This window comes from Schistosoma mansoni, assembly GCF_000237925.1.
Source record: "Schistosoma mansoni, WGS project CABG00000000 data, supercontig 0170, strain Puerto Rico, whole genome shotgun sequence".
Lineage (NCBI taxonomy): Eukaryota > Metazoa > Platyhelminthes > Trematoda > Strigeidida > Schistosomatidae > Schistosoma > Schistosoma mansoni.
Window position 1 is genome coordinate 226,473 of NW_017386057.1, and position 16,739 is coordinate 243,211.

A 16,739-nucleotide genomic window follows, 5' to 3' on the forward strand; every position below is an offset into this window, starting at 1 on the left:
GCCCTGACAATAAGTTACATCTTGGTTATATATATTGTATGTAAATTACAGGTTTAACTCCTCAATATGTATTGATTCAGGTGGTTTGGGATTCATTCTTCTTAAAGATGTCATGTTTGGATTCGACAACCCATCCATTGAGTTAATCGTTAGCTTAACCTCTTCATTTATTTCAGTAACTTTGTGAAGATACAAGTGTTATCACAATAACTTACAACTATTAAATAGCATTATGACTATACATAAATGGCAAACAGTTACTGACAGTTGAGGGACAGTAGAAATATTTGTCTCAAAATATTGTCAAATAAAATTGACATTCTTTTGATTTAGATAACATTGATGTATCCATTCGACAATTATCAAATACTCGCTTCTATATGCTACCATATTGATGTTTTGTTATAAGTTATTTTCTGAAATGTTTGTTAACCCTGTCAAAAATATATCTTAGTAAAATCTTTTGAAAGGTAATACAACTATCACTACGAACTCGTATATGTAAAGTTACAATATCTTCTAAACAGCCCACGTTATAACACTGCTGTCAAGCTATTAGCACATATTAGATGGCATTACATCAACATTATTGACAGATTCCGGTAAAATCTCAACTATTTCTCGTTTACAGAATCCTAAATAGCATAACTAATCCCTTCTCCAAGTCTCTGATCTACTTCTTATCATGAAACATTGATTCAAGCTTTTAATATTTTTATCAAAACAAGTACACCTGTCATCACACTCACAGTTTGTATTTCTTCCTTATCATGTTTACTTGTGTAGTCTGTTCCATTGTTATCACGTACTCATACACCATCTTGATTAGTTTGATATTGTCATGTCTATAAAAATATTACTGCTAAGTTTGGTGGGGATTTAATTGAAAATAATATTGTTCGCTTACATACGTCGTTCCAGTTTAGAAAATTTAGTATGTTGTAGTTTGGTATTTTACGCATTTTTCTTACAGTTATTCTGACTGTTGGTTCAACGAAATGGGAAATTTCAGTGGTTCATTAATCATGTGAAAAAGAACAGTTGTTGAGCTTACATTAAGTGCTGTGAAGGAAACAACAACGTTGTGACAGGAATAGGGTTCTAAGTCGAAACACATAAACTTTACTGTATATAGCTTCTCACTTGGATTATATACAGCACTTTTTGTTTTACAAAGCTACATTACTTGTTAGTTTAATTTTAGTGCATCAATTTCATTGAATGAATAAAAACTGGTCACACAGTTAGGATAGAAGTAGTTTATTGAGTTTCAAACTCAAGTCACTAATTTAATGAAGTGAAATTTAGAATACCACTTGAAGTAGACACTCTAACTCCCATATAATATAGTCAACATCCAAAGCAATTAATGAGTTGTAAACTGAACTTAGTAAAAAGTTTGTAAGTTAATGGTTAGGGTTTTTATATTACTCTGAGTTTTAACTTCATTTATAAGTTACAAAATTAGAGTTTTGAAACTCCGCCAAATCAACAAATTCAAGTTAAAATCCTTTTCTTTTAATAACATAGACATTAATTCCTTTAGCATATTTGCGCAAACGTTTTTCTAGTGAATAAATAAACCTTTTTTTCAAATGACTTGACATTTATGAACGTTTTAAGAAGAGAAAGAAGCAAGTCTTGATATTGTGTTTCCATGATAAATAAGAAGCGTTTAGTAAGTACCATTTGTTTCATCTGATTCATCTAAGTTCGAACAATAAATACATGGAACAAAAGATATGTGGAAAGAAAAGCAACAAATTCAATGGTTTTTTTAAGAATTTTAAACTTAAATAAACTCATTTGCTTAAAAATCCCATATTGTTTTGTGATAAAGACGTTGTAGCTGTTATATAAAATTCACTGTTTACATTTCAGTATTTCATCAGTTTGATTGAACAGTAATCGCAGTTAATAATGTGATATGGGCTACTTATATCGACATAAGTAGTATATATCATGAGTCAAGAATGGAATATCTGGCAGCAGAAGATTGAGAAGATCGACAAGGGAAGAATAAAAACAGAAAGCGATTGGTATGGAAATGCGGGAACAATGAAGCCAATGAGACAATTAATGAAGATTTTGCAAATAAAGCATTAGAGTATGGTTTTTTTCTCTTTTATCAAGTAACTTGTAAGTTCGTGCTAAATGCGTAGTTGGTTGTCTTCACCTGTGTTCTCATTCACTGCAATATTATTACCATTGCGTGAATACTACTAATCGTCAGTAAGTAGTATAAAGAAGAGTTTGTAGCATAGCATAATGCAAGCAATAAATCACTAGGATGTTGCTCTTTATATTAAGTACTGTAATGTAACATACCATTGCTCTCAAGTAATTTATGCGTCGCTCAATTTCGTGGATTAGTTGAAGTTAGATATTAACACCATTGGATTCCATATCAGTTGTGTGGAGGTTGAGCGTTCACGCGCGAGACTGATAGGTCCTGGGTACTAATCTCGCGAGGTTGGATCGCGGATATGCACTGCTGAGGAGTCCCACAATAGGACGAAACGGCCATCTAGAGCTTCCAGGTTTCCCATGGTGTTCTAGCTTCAATTGACTCATGATCTCAACTATTAAAATTACTATAATATCCACAGAAAACCCCTTCTGTTATTCATTTGTATTAGTTCGAGAAAAAAAAAGACTTTAAACCCGATTAATGAAAATCTCTCAGTAACAAATAGCTATCAAAGTAGAATCGCATTCAGAGCTCGTGATTTCGTTTTAGCTGGTAAAAACGCTGCATAAAACTAATCCAGTTAATCATAACGTTTCAACAATGTCGTATTTCCTGGTATTAACTAACAGTAATGTCACAGGTCTTAATTTTACGTCCTACTTGGAAGCTTATAAAATAAGATAGTGACAGTTATGATACACCAAATCACGTAACTCATGCCAAAAAGTCTTATACAAACCTCCATGTAGTTGTTATACGAAAATTTATCATGGAAGTTTTTGATACACCAAAGAGTCTCAAATACCCTCTGTTTACTCACTAATAAACTTGTAGTTTCTATCCACACATCGCAACTCATAAGTCCTATTTTCTATTTCGTTATCATCTCCCTTGTGTTTAATTTGTTCTTCAATCCCTATGAATCATTGGAACATCAATGAATGAAAGCACATGTTACGCGATAATTTAGTTTGTTCTTCTCTATCAATGGTGTAAATTATTTGAAGAAGGTGATACATGTTTTGTAAACAAAATTTGTTTTGTAACATTTCGTATACAAGTTATGAATAATTGTAAACAAGAAATAAGGGTTTTTCTAAACATTATGGAATTCATCAATTCATAAACTTTATCCACAACATTTTCAAGTGTTTGTTTTTGATGAAATTCAATAGATTATATTTTATCACTTTTAAAGGTAAGTAAAAATCATCACTTTTAACTTATTATTTAAACAGAGTAAATTTTAGCGTTTAATCTGGAACCCAAAGTCAATATGATATAGTGAAAAGAAACTACTGTAGAGACAAAGTGAGGAATTGTATTATAAAGAAGTGGAACAGATTTCACTTCAGTAAATCAAAATTTTGAGGAGTCTGCTATAGATCTACAGTGTTAAAATTCCTAATAAATTATTTTCGGTCCTAGTGAATCGAGAAACCGCTTCTTTTAAATCATACAGTTAACGAGGAATATTCTCATAAGAATTTTGTGCAAAACAATTAATGCCGAAGGATTGTTGCACCTATATGAAGTTGGTTATGTGGAGAATTAAGAGCTATGTTTACATTTAAGATGAATAAATATTATTAACACTTCAAATCATTAAGTGTTAGATACAACTGATAGAGATGTAATCTGTTTAACATATCTTACTGAACTGTTTATACATAGTTCACCAAACGGTTAGTCAACAAGAGTGTAGTATTTGAAAATAGACAACTTTATATAACAAAGGATTATATCCATTTTCTTACAACATAAATAGTTTAAATTGTGACGATTTGAAAACTGTGTTCTAACTTAGTCTAAGCGATTTAAATAGGTGTTAAGCGTACTCGCTTCACATTGACATATTTTTAATCACTTGTGGTGGTCGGTATTCGATATTATCCTTAAACTTCGTACATTTTTCGTCCTGCTAACCGTTGCTCGATAACGCCCCAACGGTGTATAGATCAGAAGGCGAATATGAGGTGTTGAATGAGTTTATTGTTGAACCACGCACATATATCCAAAATTATAGGCACGTTAAGCAAGCATGAAAGAGTAGTACCGTAAAGCAAGTGAGTGAGCGTGCGAATCAAATCAGCGAACGAGTGTACGAGTCAACGAGTCAGCGAGTCAGTGAGCAGGATTAAAATGTACATATATATATATATATATATATATATATATTCATTTATCATATACAAATCCATGTATTCGATTATAAGACACAGTGTAAGTATACGGGCTAGTGATAAAATACGAAGGAAAGCCAAGTTCCTATATACACCTTGATGTTAGGAAATTAAGTGCTTCTACTCTTTATCAGCTAATAACAAGCAGTACATGGAAATCATATCAGAAGTGTCCATAGGCTTAAATTTATAATAACCGAGATAAATGTATATAGTACATCAATGAGAGGGTTAACATTTCAGTTCAATCTTAATACTAAGGTATCGATTGTCAAATAACTAATCAATTTTTTTTCGAAATTTTGTGAATATAATCCATACACTAATGTTTTGTTAGTTATTGACCTGTGTTTTTGATTTGTATCCCTCATTATTATCATTTTATTATGAATAATCAGACTGGTAGAAATATATAAAGAAAGAAAGAGATAGACAACGGTATGCTGAATATAAAACATTGAGTAAATTTGTATGCTAAATCTGTTCTAGAATTAGGAAACACCATTAACTAACTGTCACTATGACTACTTTTATTAAAACTATTGTGAAGGCTATTACCACGAGGTTAAAGTTATTGATTAGATTGATTGATTGATTGATTGATTAAATGATACAATCCATTATAATGTGTGTATTCGGCAAATGAAAGATTTAACATTTTGTATAATGCAATAAGTGTATAAATGAGATCAGGTTTCAATGTTACAATGTTTACGGCACATTAGTTACAGTCATCAATAGTGCTAAACACTTGCTGTAGAGGTAAAATAATATAGCAGATGGTTGTAGTATATTGTATTTAAACATAATGTTCCTATAAACTGTACAGATTAATTTGTGAAACTGGTCGTTATTAAATCGTAATGTGATTTACAACACTAAGAGATAGATAAAAAATGGATATATCAGTTGAATATGAACGTTTGAAAGTTATGTAACAATTAACGAGTGCTTTTAGTAATTTTGGAAGTCTACTGATGACAGAATTTAAATCAAAAGTCTGTTGCATAAATGAATAAACCATTCTATTATTGATCAGAAGGGGTTTTGTGGAGATTTCAGTATTTTCATAGTTGAAATCATGAGTCAATTGAAGCTAGACCACCATGGAAAACCTGAGTTCGAGTCTCGCGAGTGCGGGATCGTGGATGCGCACTTCTGAGGAGTCCCATAATAGGACGAAACGGCCGTCCAGCGCTTCCAGGTTTTCCACGGTGGTCTAGCTTCAATTGACTCGCGATTTCAACTATGAAAATACATTCTATTATCGTAAATACTTTTTCGTGATTTTCTGTTAACATTACTCTTTAAAACTTATTTCTGATTTAGGTGAATATTTGGGAATTAAACTGGATTAAAGTTTTGTAACCCCAAGTGTTACAGTCCCTTAATTAAGAGAATGCTCATATAGGGGATGACTGTAATACTAAAGTGGAATGTAACATTGGATTTTAATTAAGTGGTGTTATACTTATCACAAGACCTAAGGTTCGGATAGAGTTCGTGTGGGATTTCAAACTACAAATGAAGGACTGTTTATTATTACCTTATTTTTCAAGGTTTTCAACTAATGCCACTTTGTGATGGACACGACCTTCAAGTCATCTATCTAAACAAAATCTATAAAATTAAATCATTTTGAAAATTCCCAAATTATGGATTCGAGCAACATATAAGCTAATAATATTGTTTACAACCAAATCCTCATCAGGCTTTACTCTAATATACGGTAATAATTACATGCATATACGAATTTATCAAGGCAGTTTGCGTTTCAGTGACAACAGTGTAATAGATTACATAAATAAACAATAAATAAAAAGCACAAATTGATAGCATGATGACAGGTGTACTAGTTGTGATAAGCATAACAAGCGCTTGTGATCAGAGATGGATGGTGGCTAGCTGTGGAATCAAAGAGGCGCATTTTGTCCTGCATGGGACTCATCATCTGGATATACCTACATCCCAGATTTGATAGGAAGTAGGTCAATGAATCGGAAAATAAACGCTGAATTCACATTCATTTAAATTATTGAAATTATGTAATAAGAAGTCTTCAGACAATTGGTCAGTGAAACGTGTATTTGAAACTACAACTCTCATTATAATGAGTTTATTTATAAATAACTTTGAGATTAGACGGAATAACATTCAAAAATAAGAGAAATATTTGAGCCGATTTTGAATGATTACATAACATTATACTCTATCCTTTCAAACGATTATTCTATAAGTTTAGTTAAATTCAAGTGTATAATTAATCAATATTCTTTATTTGGTTCTGGCTTTTATTCATTCACTACAGTTAATCTACTTTCAACAACCTAGTGCGATTCCGCATTTCTCCTTTCAGGCTATACTTTTATTATGTAGTGACTATTAGTAAACCCTTGTTTTTCATACAGAAATAGACGGAGAGGTGTACAAATCTAAAGCTTAGAATGAACTCTATACCCACAGAAACACCCATATACTAATCAACATAGTTATTAAGAAATGTAGTACTTTTTAAACACCAAACCAGAACCATCCTAAGATTACTTTCCATATCATCAGTTCGAAAATTCTAGATACTTGAATCTGAAGCTCTGAAACTCATATCTTTAGTAGGTGATTTGTAAAGACAACATAAGATTTTTTTGTCTGAGCAATCCACATCATATCATTATCGGTTTGAATTGGTTTAGAGATTTACTGTGGTGAAAGTATTGCGTAATGCTACCAGGAGTTTTTTCTATCGATTCATTTGGTTTTCGTCAATATGGTACGATAATTAAAACTTAAAAGGAGCTAATTCTATTAGCTTACCTTTAAGACATTAGTTCAAGTGAATATATACTATGATTTAATTAGTTAAAACTAACTTCCATAACCCATTTCATGTTTTCATACTGTGAGTTCACATAAAATATTAATGATAATATATATTAACGATTAAGTAACATTTGCAATAGGTTTATGTTTATTAGAGTTGATTAAGATTCTATTGACCAATAGTAGTAAATTGATCAGGTTAAACTAGGAAAAATTGATTTAGAATGTTTACGATGATGGTTTCTAAAATTGATGTTATCATCGATAAGTTATTATTATGGTTTATTAAAAATTTTCAGTATCGAAATGAATATGCTCTTTAATAAGCTTTTTGTACCATAAATAACTGTATGTGTAACCGTCACTAAGCTCATTACTAATAATATGAATTTTTTCTTTAGTTATGTCATCTGGAAGTTTTGTTAAAATGCAATGATTACAATAGATACCTATGAAATATTATATTGATAGTTAATTAACTATTTGACCAACAGTAACACAAGTCAGATGGAAAAGTATTAATTCTTTTTTCGTGAGAATTTAGAATTTCGAACTCAAATCTATATTCAACGTATTATTAACAAATAATAAAGATCCTGATATTAATTGTTTAATGAATAACTATTCCATATCATATCGTCTAGTTCTTATTACTGTTCGATTTATACTGATCATCTTTAGAATGTAATTGGAATAGCTCATGGTTATGTCTTTAATGAGGGAATTTTATGGAATCGATTTAAATTTTTATAAGGAATAACTCTATTTTGATGAATACCATTCAGTAAGAAAATTAACTATAAGGCTTTCTGTAGGTTGCTTTTAATTCAACTAATACAAAATAGTTTTAACTTACTATCTTGTAATAATTATCCCTCTCTGATAATACACAAAAGAATATACTTATTGGTAATGTGTAGCGGACTACTATAAATCAGAACTTCCTAGCTTCTATCTAAAAACTGCACTGGAATAACCTTTACTCTGGAAGTATAACGATGAATAGAATGATGATAATACAACTGTGGTGTGGGTTGCTTACATCCACATAATTAGTACATGACGCTGGTCGGGCATTGAATGTATTTCAGTAGAAAATCGATAACAAAAGAACTGAAACGAGACGCAATCGGTAGGAAAATGCATGAACAATAAGAATCGGAAACTATGAGCTGACATTTGCAGAAGGAACAGTCAACATTGAGACGATTGTTTGATAGTTTGCAAATTAACTGTTTACTATATGGTTGTCAGATTTTAGTGAGATAATCTGTAATTTTAGTATCAAATACATTCGATTGTCCCCACTCGTGTTCTTGTTTACTACACAACCTTTGCATCTGAAAGTTAGGTAAGATTTTTCACATAGGTATAATATCTAAAATTTTGATAACATACATAAAATCATAAGTATTTTCTGATAGAGTTTTGTTCTCTGAGCTGGATTGTTTGGTCGTAGAGCTTTCATAGTCCTTCTGAACGACATCATCAGCACAAACTTCGGATGACTAATTAAAGGTATCTTTCCATGGAAGGTACTTAGCATATAAGCTAATCAAATTATCATTACATAACTGTTTAATACTCTTCTTTATCAATAATTAAAATGTAAATAACTTTAAACTGTAAATTGTAATTACAATAAACAGTTTACATTTACAAATCGAATTCTAAATACTTGTAAAAACAAAACGTAACAAACTCATTGATTTGTTTTAATACGAATCTTTTTTCTTTATTTATGACACCTTTGATTCATTAAAATGATAAATAAATTCCACCCCCCCCCCACACAAACACTCCAACTTCTAGTTTCACCAATATTTGTCATTGTTTCTATGTTACTTTTCCCCAATGATGATGCTTTTTTTAAAAAAATGATTAATTACATAATGAAGCAAACAGACTAATAATACATTCTGTTAGAAAAAAAATTAATAAATTCACATTGAAAAAACAAAGACTGTGATAATTCATTTGAATAATAATTTTTTATCTACTTTTGGTATAAGTATCGATCTCTAATCGGTGCCGTTACAATGACCAATTGAAAGTAGTGATTAGTAATAGTAATATTGATGGTAAAAATAATCATATATTATCTTCATTTTTGGAATAATTCGTTAGTTTTTTATTCAGTAGGACAATTGACACAATATAAATAAATTGGTCCATCTGGTGAAATAATATTTCCTTGTTTTGGATCATAATAAACATGTATTAAGTCTTTTGGATTTAAACCAGACTCTAATCCTTCACAATAAGGTGCCATAAAACGTTTCAATCGATATGGTCTCATATTATCATTTGAAGTCAATTGAATTTCTTGATATATTTTTTGTGATGGTGATATAGTACATAGTGCATTGATAGTATCACAGTCATTATAGTGAACATCATGGTTATCGATAGCATTATTGTAATTAATATTAGTTGTAGTATTAGAAGTAGTGGTACAAGTACTAACAGTAGTAGTATTATTAGCAGGAACAGTCACATTAGTAGTTATATGATCAGGTGATATTGGTGCTGTTGATATAAGATTAGGTGAAGGATGTCTTTCAATTTTGATTGTCGTTTCTTTTATATATGGTTCAGGATTATTACATGATATTGGATGTATACTAGGCTCATGATTAATTTCTATTGATTTTCCTACAGGAACTGATTTTTTTAAATCGGGTGATAATGAAATTTCAACTATGTTAACAGTAGGTCCAACAATTGGAACATTAAATCTTTTTTCTGATTGTGTATATCGATTTCCACAAAGTGTAGTTAAAGTTTTTACTAATTGTTCACGATCTGAACCACTTTTTGTACAGAGTATAACATATTGTTTTTCAGATTCATACAAACGTGAAGCTATACCTATAGCTAATAGATTAGGTGTTGAATAAAATTTTACTAAACAATTGATTTCACTTAAATGAATACCATTCAATATAGAATTAGGCCACCAATAAGCACCAGATAACCATAATTCATCATTTGTTATATGCAATCGACACCATTTTGAAGGTTTATGTTTATTTTTTAGTTGTTCACCATGTCGTTTAATTAATGTTTGTGAATTGAACTCATCATCTGGATCCAATTTTACATATTTTTTAATCATTACACTTGCTGATGCAACTTCTTTTCCTTGACCATTACGCATATTTTCCTTGATTTCTTTATTGAAACTATTATTATATGTTGAATAATATTAAAATAAATTTTATGTTGAATTAACAAGAACTATCAATCTAATTTAATAAATAAACTCACTACTTTATTGATTGTTGATTGTTGTAAACTTGACGAATTAATTTTATGCCTTTCGGCTAATGGTAGTAATAATATTCCACACTAAACTTGTATTACTCCAGAAAAAAATTTTGAGTAACTAAATCTAAAACTATTGAATTTTGAATAGACCCACCGAAAAAAAACAAACAACCCAATAAAGTGCGAACGAATCGATAAGAAAATCTTGAAGACAAATAAACAACAAAACAATCACTATACTCACATAATGAGTGTGTGTTTCTATTTGTGTATTAGTATCTAATTTGTGATCATTCGAATGGACAAAAAAATTTTTTGCATATTTGACCTAGAAGATAAAATACCAATCATAAATATTATAAACCATGTGGTTTAGATTAATAGTGGTAATTATGAAAAAAAAAAAGAATCATTCGAAAATGAATTTCGAAAGTAACAAGGATACAATAAAACAAATCTCTTTAACTCATCATAGACATCATAAGCATTAAATAGAGGAGCTATCTGTAGACTGTTGTCATCTAAGCTCAGCATGAATTATGAAGCTTTGTTTGAATATAAAAAGAACTGAAGGTACACATTTACACATATATATGTATACTTGCTTATGCATGCTCATGTTGAACTGAAAATATGAAACCTTTGAATAAATATGTTTAGCGTGTTGTGAGGTGATTAGAAATAAATTTAAGAATTATTTAAACTATAATTTGGAAACCAATATCAAACTTAATTTTGAGCAGTTTAATAAGAGCATACTATTTAATTAAATGAAAATTAGATTACATTGATAATATCTTAGAATCATACTGATGGACATCATAGGATCTCTATTTTTATCTTAGATATAACGATAATTTCCAAGTACAAAACATTGAAAGTCCCTGAGTATTTACTGCTGAAGAAATATCTGCATTTGATTAATAGATTTAATAATCAAAATTAACTAAATACTAAGAAACAGTTCACTGTAAGTAGATTAATTACATATTTATCCACACCTATTATAAGCCATCAACCTGAGATCTACAAACAACCCTGTCCTGATATATAAGAACTTTCGTCTAAATTAGAGCGAATAGTTTCATAGTATTTGGGCGCCGAGTTAATGTATGACATCAAATAGGAGCAATATATTTGTAAAATCTCAGCGAATGAATTTTAATTATTTATATTTCCTTGAAAAATCTTGGACCAGATTGCCAGGCGAAACGTTGGATTTACTTCAAATCATTCTCTGAGATTTTACAAATATATTATTCCTATTTAACCCTGTCCTGAGTTCTCCTTTATGCTTGTTGTCAAGTTCTATTCGATATCTGCCTCAAACACCCTGCTCAATGTGTTTTTCAATCTACCTCTTCTTCTTTTATCTTTAACATACCAAATTAGTGTTTGTATTGTGATGCAGGCTGATGATGTTCACATGGTGTATCCTATCTAACCTCAGCGCCTTTCCCCGATTTCCTTCTCAGATAGAAGCTGGTTTGTTCTCTGTCACTGTGGGTTATTGCTGATGGTCTCTGGCCAATAGATTTGGGATATCTTGCGTAAACAGTTGTTGGTGAATACCTGTACCTTCTTGATGATTGTGGTAGTAGTCTTCCAAGTTTCAGCTCCGTACAACATTGGTGTTGTAAATTCTACCTTCGTTTACGGATAGCATTTCTGGTAAGTTTCAATCATTCCTTAACTGTAGGAATGCCGCTCTTGCTTTGCCAATTTATGCCTTCATATTTGTATCATATCCTCCTTGTTTATCAACTATAATGACTAGGTACGTAAGTTATCTAAAAATATTTATTTCCCTCTGGAACAACAGTAATGATGTAAAGACTTACAAGCTATTATATAACCAAACTATTATGTGTAATATTCACCAAGGAAGCTTGCACTTTCCACATAGTTTGAATCTATTCTATACTTAATGATGTAAGTACCACTTTGTGGAGTCTGTTCACAGATGATCCTATATATCGACTCAAAGGACTTGGATGAACTAATGTTTTGAGATAAGAAAGATATTTCCAAGTTGTGGAATCATCCAAATATCATAATAAAAAACCTGGAGAGAGGCTGTGTAGAGTGATCATGTTACCTTTGTGTTTTACTTATTACAAATATTATTTTGATTTAAACGATGAAGTTTTTGTGTCAACACTTACATTTCGAGTAAAATATTTCGTCTGAAATTGTGTATAAAAGCAGTTTTGTATCAGAAGATTTTCACATGTAAGTCGTCCTTTGTTCTACTGTAATGATTTATAATGTAGTCATCAGAATAATGACGCTCAATACTCTTATCTGCTACAACGAAATAGTTGACTATTCTTTGTGGACTTGGGCTATATGAAGCCTTAGTTGATCCGTGATCTTTACACAATTAAGAGTGAGTTATGAAATATTTAAGACAGCTTGATCATGATAAATACTAATCCCGTGCTTTTTGTTAACTGGAAACCTGATGAGTTGATGTTGAATAGTACTGGTAAACGTTTATTTGCAATACCCACTTAAAATAATTTGCTGTTGTAACATACTCCAGTCTATTTTCTTGAGTATTATAGTAACCAACATAATGACTTCAATCAACGCATTCTAATTATGAATACATTTATTTCATCAATGAACGACTTTCTCTTTCTTATATTTAAAACTGCTCTATATTCAACAACTCAGTTAACTTTGTAGGTAGCCACTACACGTATATGTTGTTTTTGTACCGAACAATAAAGATAAATGTGTTAAATAAAATTTAGAGCTTTGTATAGTTCTAAATAAAATCAATGGCTTTGGATTCGCAAACATAAAAACAAAATATGGTCCCTTATTATATTATATTCCCTTCACAAGAGTATAATGATTGCAAAAAGATCGAAACAATCGGGTATAAACCTTGGACCCAAGTTTCGTGCTAGTTGATATTTGTCACAAACTATGACACAGTGATATAGATAAGGTCTCCACAGGAACAGTAATCTCCTAAATACTGTAGACAACTTTTATTGACTAATTTCACTCGATACGAAACCTGAGTTCAGATTGTCCTGCTGAACACCTCCGACCACCTGACGTTATACAAAATGCACCGTAATATATCATTTCATTTAAACTCTTGATGAAATCATGAATTGAGTGGTAAAATTCTATCAATACCAAGGATCAGACACATGAAATTGGTTACTTCTATATGGTTATTGAGTGTTTTAGAACAACGTATATAAGCGAACAATATTGTTTTCGATTAGATCCTCATCAGGCTTTACTCTAATATACAGTAATATTTATATGCATATACGAAATTATTAAACCAATCAAGGCAGTTTATGAGTCAATGATAACTGGAATAGATTACATAATCAAAATTAATAATAAGTGAAAAGTACAAATTTATGGTGTAATGACAGGTGTACTAGTACACCTATATGCATATAAATATTACTGTATATTAGAGTAAAGCCTGATGAGGATCTAATCGAAAACAATATTGTTCGCTTATATATGTTGTTCTAAATCACAATATGGGAATTTTTCAAATATTGAGTGTTTGTCGATAATTTAATCATCTAGTCAAATAATAATACAAAAGCAAAGGCAAAAAAACATTATATTGTTTTTTATAGCGTAGTAAATATAATCATGTAGAAAGTAGGTTTCATTTTTTTATCACTGAACTGTAAACAATAAACATTTACATTCCATTTTAATGAATATAAAACGATATCCTATTTTAAAATAAATAAAATTTCACAATAACTACGCTGTAAATTTTCACTGATAAACTTTAGTTATTTTTTTTTCTTTTTATAAATGAAAACAAAAATTTGTGCCACCGTCCAGCATTGTCTTCAGTGAGTTACTATCTCATAACAAACTTGGTTGAACTCCACTGATCACGGCTTTTCACTAAGACAAAAAGACCGTTCAATGCTTCCAGGTTCTCCATGGTGGTCTAGCTTTTATTAATTTATGAATTCAATTATAAAAATTACTAAAATCTCCACAAACCCTCCTTCTGAATAAAACAAAAATGTTTATCTTTTTCAACAAAAAAAAGTTTTTTAAATACAAAATAACGTGGGTAAGTAGGTAGACAAATACGTAGGTATAAACTATTGAGATTATTAGTTAAAATATCTAATTTATCAGTTTAAATAAATATTTAAATTCTTCTTAAATAAATCATTGAAATTTGAATTTTATGTACTTTTTTTAAAAAACAAAAAAATTGAACGAAAAACTGAATAAAGAGAAGTGCATTGTAGAATTTTGTTATCTCTGAGGTAGTTTCTGTCTTCTTTATCAAATAGATAATTTTATAAGAAATCAAAATAATGATAATTTTTTTTGTAATGCACTGAACTTATTTTATGCGATTGTTTTCAAAATTTATTATCAGTAATGATTACTTGGAGATATTTACAACATATTAATATATATTGTCAAAATATTTTTCTTCCTTTTCAAACTAGATTATTTATAATTGAAACTTTGATAATAAGCAAAGATGGATAGTGGTTAGCATTGGAATCCAGGACGCGTGTTTCGTCCTATTTGGGACTCGTCAGCTGGATGTACCTGCATCTCAGAATTGATGATCACTCTGGAACTCGAACCCAGTACCTTTCGCTCCAAAAGCCATCGCGTGCGTGCAAAGTATTGGCTATATTTTTGAGTATTTCTGTGACTATATTAAGAAATAAGTTCACTTGGTATTGTTGTTTGAATCTTCCCATTGATGTTTAAGACTGCAATTGATCACTCTCTTATAGGCATATGTGCATACTGTGCGTATTGCCTCAATATAGCCTTAATTCAATACGCACAGCATGCATATATGCCAATAAGAGAGCGACCAATTGCAGTCCTAAACATCAATGGGAAGATTCAAACAAACAAAACTAAGTAAATTTAAACTTCACCCCGTTTCACAAGCAAGTGGCTATCAGGACTCAGTAACTGAGTGGATAACGCTATGGGTTCGAGTCCCAGAGTGAACATCAATTCTGAGATGCAGGTACATCCAGCTGATGAGTCCCAAACAGGACAAAACGAGCATTCTGGATTCCACTGCTAGCCACTATCCATCTTTGCTTATAATGCTTGTGAATTGAGGCTATATCGAGGCAATACGCACAGTATGCACATATGCCAATGATAGACTGATCAAATGCAGTCCTAAACACATCAATGAGAAGATTTAAACAAACAATACCAAGTGAATTGAAAATGTGATTGTTATTATAAGTTTATACTGACAAATCTGTCTAGGACTATACTTAAAGACTTACTACTAAATAGAAAATCAGATTAGAAAGACCGAGATGAATGAATATTTTCAGATCCAAAATCTTACCTGATAAATAAATCCAATAAGTTAAAGGTGATTTAAAAGAGAGGTTTAACATGCTGTACTTTTTCTTCAGAGTAAATTTTCTGATATTATTGATTAAAAGAAATACACCTAACAGTCAAGCATCACTTTGATTGGGTTGTATCTAACCTCCAAAAAGCTATCATCTATAAGTCGATATTTTCGACCTATAATTAATTTTATTTATTTTATATTTTGGTATCCAAGGAGGAAAATCATCTTTGATGGTAATAAGCTCTCAGTGATTTTCTGAACGGTTTCATAAAATTTAGGCTAATAAAAAGTAGATGTATTGGTTACACTGACTACCCTAAAACCTAAAGGGTTTCTTTAGTTGGAAGTATTCAGCTCCAAAGTTTGCAACACTTACACGACAAGCTTTAAAAGGAAGATATGGTCTAGTTTTCGATAGAGGAAGTGAGAAGAATTACTGTACAAAGACCCCATAAACCCTATTAACATTTTATATGCGTGGCTTTCAGCAAATCCTCCGGTTTTTGGGCGGTCAACAACAAAGTTTCGGGGCCATCCAGCTATAAATCGTGAAAACAAAGATCTGAGAATGAACGCAATTTGTTGATGATGTCATCTCAAAAGACAATGAAATCTTCATGATCAAACCATGTAACTAGGAGACTTTATAAAGTATGAAATTTGTAAGTCATTGTTATATCAATTGCTTAAAACCTTGGATAAATAAATTTTCAAAGTTTTCTCAGATGATAGTCGAAACACCACTGAAAATATTATTCATTAAAATTTAACTACTTACAAGTAGCTAACAGCGATCGACCAAAAATAATGATTAGGGTGGAATGCTGAGGAAACTAAATTATTTCGTCTCATAAAAAAACACTTTCCCACAATTTTGTAAGAAATCAAGCAGTGAATAGATGTGAACACA

General features: G+C 30.7%; 1 protein-coding gene across 1 annotated transcript; it reads right to left on the reverse strand.

Annotated features, from left to right (window-relative positions):
• Positions 1 to 9,322: 9,322 nt before the first annotated feature.
• Positions 9,323 to 10,351, reverse strand: Smp_126210 (hypothetical protein; the record flags this gene model as incomplete). Its single annotated transcript, XM_018796720.1, has 2 exons — positions 9,323 to 9,516; positions 9,817 to 10,351. 2 exons carry the CDS (start codon positions 10,349 to 10,351, stop codon positions 9,323 to 9,325), a joined length of 729 nt encoding a protein of 242 aa, XP_018646840.1.
• Positions 10,352 to 16,739: the final 6,388 nt, after the last annotated feature.